The sequence below is a fragment of the Gopherus evgoodei genome, chromosome 6, assembly GCF_007399415.2.
Source record: "Gopherus evgoodei ecotype Sinaloan lineage chromosome 6, rGopEvg1_v1.p, whole genome shotgun sequence".
Taxonomy (NCBI): Eukaryota; Metazoa; Chordata; order Testudines; family Testudinidae; genus Gopherus; species Gopherus evgoodei.
This window is the reverse complement of record NC_044327.1, coordinates 8602680-8609296: the sequence shown is the minus strand read 5'-3', so window position 1 is coordinate 8609296 and position 6617 is coordinate 8602680. Positions and strand designations below refer to the sequence as shown.

General features: G+C 46.4%; 1 protein-coding gene across 1 annotated transcript in view; it reads left to right on the top strand.

Moving 5' to 3' along the window:
* Positions 1 to 6617, top strand: part of SLC49A3 (solute carrier family 49 member 3) — a 41676-nt gene that overhangs the window by 29167 nt on the left and 5892 nt on the right. Inside the window, exons 8-9 of the mRNA XM_030567586.1 lie at positions 1849 to 2006; positions 3811 to 3923. Of these exons, the coding sequence (XP_030423446.1) occupies positions 1849 to 2006; positions 3811 to 3923 (271 nt within the window). The remainder of the gene's footprint in view (positions 1 to 1848; positions 2007 to 3810; positions 3924 to 6617) is intronic.

Genomic DNA, 6617 nt, shown 5'->3' with positions numbered 1-6617 from the left:
ATTAATTCAAGCTCAGCAGTTTCTCATTGGAGTCTGTTTTTGAAGCTTTTCTGTTGCAAGATTGCCGCCTTTAAGTCTGTTGCTGAGTGACCAGAGAGGCTGAAGTGTTCTCCTACTGGTTTTTGAATGTTATGATTCCTGATGTCAGATTTGTGTCCATTTACTCTTTTGTGTAGAGACTGTGACTTCAATCTGCTACTAGTATCAGGAGGTAGCCGTGCTAGTCTGTATCCACACAAACAACAGGGAGTCCGGTGGCACCTTAAAGACTAAAAGATTTGCAAATTTAACACCATTAATTTGGGCTTGAATAGGGACTGGAAGTGGCTGGCTCACTACAAAAGCAGCTTTGCCTCTCCTGGAATTGACACCTCCTCATCTGTTATTGGGAGAGGACTGCACCCCCCTGATCAAACTGGCCCTGTCAACACTGGTTCTCCACTTGTGAGGTAACTCCCTTCTCTTCATGTGTCATTATATAATCACAGAAAATCAGGGTTGGAAGGGGCCTCAGGAGGTCATCTAGTCCAACCCCCTGCTCAAAGCAGGACCAATTCCCAACTCCCTAAGTGGCCCCCTCAAGGATTGAGTTCACAACCCTGGGTTTAGCAGGCCAATGCTCAAACCACTGAGCTATCCCTCCCCCTATAATGCCTGCATCTGTAATTTTCACTCCATGCATCTGAAGTAGTGAGGGGTTTTTTAACCCATGAAAGCCTATGCCCAAATAAATCGATTAGTCTTTAAGGTGCCACCAGAATCTGCTACTAGGCCACTCTCACTGACAATGATGCTGTTTATGAGGTTTGGGGTTCTTTGTTACAGTATAACTTGGGGGATTGTTTCCCACGGATTGGGGCATTTCAGTGAACACCATTTCCAGAATCTGCCACTAACTCACTGCACAACCTTGGAACAGTTGCCTCATCGTCTTCAATCCGGAGCAATGGGGTTAATTTATTTAATTCCCGGGAACATTGTGAGCATTAATTAACACTGGGCCAGTGCCTTAGGAGCATAAAGCATTTGAATTGCTGAGGGTATGGCTACACTTGACATTTGCAGCGCTTTGAAGTGTGAGTGTAGTCAGAACGGCAGCGCTGGGAGAGAGCTCTCCCAGCGCTGCACGTAAACCACATCCCTTACGGGTGTAGCGTGCAGCGCTGGGAGCCGCACTCCCAGCGCTGCGGCACTAATTGCACTGAGGCTTTATAGCGCTGTATCTTGCAGCGCTCGGGGGTGTTTTTTTCACACCCCTGAGCGTGAAAGTTGCAGCGCTGTAAAGCGCCAGTGTAGCCATGGCCTAAATATCATTAAACACCTAATCCAGCCTGCTGGCTGTGACACTGGCCAATACCAGGTGACCGAAGAAGGCAGGGAACTCCGTGTAATGCATCAAATTGGGCAGCCTATCCCCTAGAGGCCAGGGTTAGGAGAAGTCATCTCCTGAACTCAGCTAGAGATCAGTTTAGGCCCAGGCACATGAGTCTTGATAGCTTTTATCCCAGGTAGCTCACAAGACCCTACATACAAAGATGATGGAAATGTTTGCCGGAGACAGCGAAGCCCTCCTATATAACCCCTCCGTAAAGAGCAGGAAAGAGAGGCTCGGTGACTCGCCTGACTAGCACAAGATGTCTGTGGCCAAGCTGCATTAAACCCCAGATCTCTCAGTTCATGCAAATAGGTCACATTTGGGAGCTTTAGAGAAGGCAGGGAGTCCTCCAGCCGCAATGGTAAATACCGTGGACGTCATATTGTTGACTGCCTGACGTTGACTCGAAGCACCCTGCAGACTTGCCAGGCTGCTATGCTGATGTAATGCCCGGCCACTCTCTCTCACCACAGATGTCTCGGTTCAGGAATCAGGCCGTTCCACTGGCTCTGATCAGTTCGCTGTTTGGGTTCTTTGGATTTTCTATCTACCCCATTGCTATGGAGCTAGCGGTAGAATGCTCCTTCCCGGTGGGAGAGGGAACATCCACAGGCCTCATTTTTGTTTCAAGGTAAGTCACCAAGTCAGACTCAGCTGGGAATGTAGCTCAGCCGGGGACAGCAGTGTCTTGCAGATAAAGAACAGTGGAGCGCTATGTTTCTTCTACCGCCGTTACCTACGGCAATTAGTGACGTCCGTGCTGGTAGCAGCCAGCTGTCAGTGCGTGTCTGAGGGGGGAAGATAAAAGGATAGCAGACGCCCTGTGAATGCTGGGTGATGTTGCGCAGCTGGTTCACTGCCACTGGCAGTGATCATTTCATGTTGTTATTCAAAGGAGTCACTGCAAAAAAAAACTAGCAAGATGTAAAGAGAGCTGTGGGATTGGTGTATGAGAGGGGACCAAGAGAGTCAAATGGGAGCTCAGGATCCGTTCCGCTCTGTGTGACGTTGGGAGACAGCTTCTCTTAACAGCTAGTTTTGAAACCTGTAGAGACCATGCTGCTCCATGCTTCAGCTCCCAGCCACTAGATCATGTTACACCTCTCTCTGTCTAGCAGAGGAAGGCCTAACGCAACCCAATGGCTGGAAGTGGAAGCTAGACAAATTCAGACTGGAAATATGTCCTACATTTGTAACCGTTTGGAACATTTTACCAAGGGTCGTGGTAGATTCTCCATCACTGACCCTTTTAAAATCAGGATTGTATGTTCTTCTAAAAAAATCTGCTCTAGGAATTATTTGGAGAAAGTTCCCTGGCCTGTCATGCAGGAGGTCAGACTAGACAACCATTTCTGGCCTTGAAATCTGTGGAGCTATGAAAACCTAGCAAAAAGAACAGAAGGTCCCTAAGCAGTGAGAAGAACTTCAAGGTGAAGCATAGACAATGTTGCATACTGCTCTCCCACTGGCCCAGATTTGGTCCAAATGCTCCTCTGGGACAGACAGCAGTGTGGTAGCATCCATCGCAGGTCAATCACGCTTGGTCTTCCACTGGCTTAGGTACCTGTTTGCTCAGCTAATGGGATTGGAACACTTCCTTCTACAGTCGCCTGGCTGTGCCTTGGGCAAGGTGCTTTAGTGATAGGTTGTCCTTTAACGGGGTGCAGTAGTGCTGAATTTACAATGGCGATTCTGACATTACTGCTCTGCACTCTAACTAGGGGTGCACTGGCCCATGGGCAAGGAGAAAGATTCAGGAAAACGACAAACACAGGGCACCCTGCAGAGTCTAAAGCAGGGATTACCAGACCTTGTCACAATTGGCTTCTTTGTTTGATTGGTCGTGTGGTTTTTTATGGCCCCACTCCAAGATAAGCAGGGTGGGAGCAAGGTTTTTTCTGCTAACTGGAGCAACGAGGAAGAGAATTTTAAGCCTCTACCACTGGCCAAGCCATCACTGTTAACAGTCCAAAAGGGTGTGGTATGACTGGAGGTGTGGTAGTAGCCGTAGCATCCTGTTATTCATACTCTGGTGCACATCTCTGGGATGCAATCCTCCTCACACTGGAAACACTGCCATTCGCATAGGCCTGTGTGCTTGGTTAAGTGCTCGTGGTCTCTGCCTGTTGTACATCTGTGTATACAATTTTCAAAAGTGCTACATTACTGGATGCTTGTTAATCGTATTCTTGTCCACACATGAAACAAAGGCTTAACCTAGTAACTGCCTTTGGGTAGCGTATCTACATCATACAAGACAAGAGGATAAAAGGCCCTTGGAGAATTAATCGTAACTGTCCCTGTCCCCACTTGCAGATGAGAAGCTAGCTGTGCAAGGAGAGACTCCATCTGTCCGAGGGTTGGCCCTGGTTTGGCTATGGGACTGATGAATCAAAACTAGGAGATTAGCTCAATGATGGTTTCTTTCTGTGCAGTCAGATCCAAGGAGTGATCTTAATGCTGCTATTGCAAGCCCTCACGGTGCAGATTTCCACGGCTCCGTTCTCCACCTGTGACACTGAGGAAGGTGGAGCATTAGACTGGACAGGTAAGTGCCCCCTTTTGTAAAAGGTATTGATGTGTATAACTGAGGGGTGTCCTACCCGATCCTCAGACAGTCTATGAACAGAGTTATTTACTGTGCCACAGAACAGATTCCTGGTGGAACATGCTTCTTTATCATCCCTTGGGCCGATGCCGTGCTGGTCGACTGAGAGCCAGCAGCTATTCCTCACACCCCACCTGTTGGTGCTTTTCCTGCTGTCATTGCTATGACAGCACTTTATGGGGGGGGGGGGGGGTGGAATAAAAAGCCACCTTGGATGCCAATAACGCTGCTAAATAATACAATTTAAAAGGTTCCCTTCCACCCACCCTGGAGAAGCCTGACCTCTTTTTAGAGCTTAATGTAACTGACTTGCACTGTGTGCATGTCTCCAAACATTGCATGTTTCACGGGGTCTCCAGCAGAACTATGCAGTTGCACAACTTGACAAAGCAGCAAGACCAGGCACTACAAAACCAGGCAGTATGACACAGCCGTAACATGGTAGAGTCGGGGGGACAGCAATGGAGACAGCACTGGGGATACTGTGAGCAATGCAATGCATGCCTAGAGTTCAGTCCTTGAGTGCAAATGAAGGCAGCTAAATACGTAGCTTGACTGCCAAATGGCTGAAGATCCCATTCCCACTGACTTCTTTGAACTAGAAATGTTCGATACAATTGATAGGGTCCTGTGCTTCAGCAAGTGCTGCTTACCCAGGGGCCCAAAGAACCAACGTGCAAGGAACAGTGATACTCTATTCTCTAAAAGTAGCACTACCAACAGGTTGCCAGACTTTCTGATTTGCCAAGACAATACTGAGAGTATTGGTCAGTGTCTTCATTGGTCCGATTCGGAAAGGAGTGTCAAGAGTTCTGAAAGCAAATCGCATGCGGGCTATTGCTTTAACACAGCCCACCCCTGAATTCCCAGCCATTGTGAACATCCCCAGGATCTATCAGTGATCAGCTGTAGCAATGGCCTGAAAATTCTGTAATGCAGTAGTTTTCAACCCCCCTTCCAAATACAGTCTACTGTGTACCCCTATCTAAGATAGTCATAATATAGCTATGAAAATATGGGGGGGAAAGGTCTGTAAGGGATAAATCCACCATTACAAGATTTTTCTTGCATACTCCCTGACAAAAGCTTGTGTACTCCCAAGTTTGAAAACCACTTCATTAAGTTAATGAAACTGCCTGTCAGTCAAGTGAGGCCAAAATATCCTGCTACTTCCCGTCAAAAGGATGGAAGCTGAATTCATGGACCAAAGTGTAGAAGAAACTGTAGCTGCTGATGTCAGGGAGGGAAAACTGGTCCAGCGACAAGGAGCAATTATTGAACATTTAAATCCATTTAAAAGTTGCATCCGATCTGACTCTTGGGGTAGCATCCACCTCCACATTCTCCCGAGCAGAAGCATGGTGGAGATTTTCTGTAACCTCATTTACATATGAACAGAAGAGAGCAGGCAACTATTACAATCAAGCCTTTCTGTGGCAGAGGGGAATTAAATAATTAACCTTGGGATGAAAGTCAGACACTTGATTAGCTGGCAGGAAGGAGGACTGTGTTTCTGGTTGGATACAATGCAACTTTCCCTTGCAATTCAATGAGTACAAAACACTCAACTTAGCATTCAAATGACACTGCAGTTCTGATGAGTCCCTGGCAGCGTCCAGCATTATTTGAGTGTAACAGAACATGGTGCATTATGGTCAAAGAATTTTCACACCACCTCTGAAAATATGGCACAACAAGTGATATTGCCCCATGTAAAGACAGGTAAGCGGCACAAGAGTCGTCCAAGGAAGCACAGCAAGTAAAATTGCAGTGAAGACATGGCAATTTGGCTCTTGCTTTGGGTTAGTCATTTGCGTCAAACCTTGTAGGCTTTAACTTGATGTGCTAACCTGAGCTAAAACCCGAGTTGTTGTGTCTTCATTTCTATTTGAACCTGAGTCAGCTAACAGAAGTTAACACTTGTGTTACTGCAGCATCAACATACCCTTAATCTGCTGAAGTTTAGAACGGTTTAGACGTTGCATTGTTTAGATAAAGAGCAGGACACAAACAAGCCAGTCTCAAGGCTAGTGGCTACCTATGCAAGACCAAGCAGCAACTGGGCAAATCTGCCCACTTGTTCACTGCAGCAATAGTGCTGGTGAAAGCATGTGAGCAGGCAGATGTCACTTCCAATGAATCTCCCTCCAGTCTGCTTAAATAGTTTGGACTAGAGCTGGCTGAAACATAAACATGATGGAGAAATTCTGGAGTGCTTTCCATTTGGCAAGGTTCAGAATAGACCCAGTTTGTCTTATTGAAGTTTAACGGTGTGTTTACTGACATTTCAGTTACTCCAAAACTTGAGGTTTTGGCAATTTAATTAAAAACATTTAAAAAAAAAAGTCAACACATTTTCAAGGAACTTCTTTTAAAAAAGGCTATTTTTGGAACAACTTCATGTGGAAATTTTCTACCAGTTCCCTTGTCCTTGTTAATCTCTGCAGTTAAAACAGCTCTGCACTGTTTTGAGAGATTGGTGACAATCCCTACCTTCCATTTGGATTAGCATCCAGATTCAACTCCAGATTTCCAAATACGCAGGTTTGTTGGTGACTGAGCTAGTAAAAATAAGAGGTTCATGAGATCGGGACACTTCAGAATAGGGGGCGGGGGGTAGGGGAAGCTCTGGTT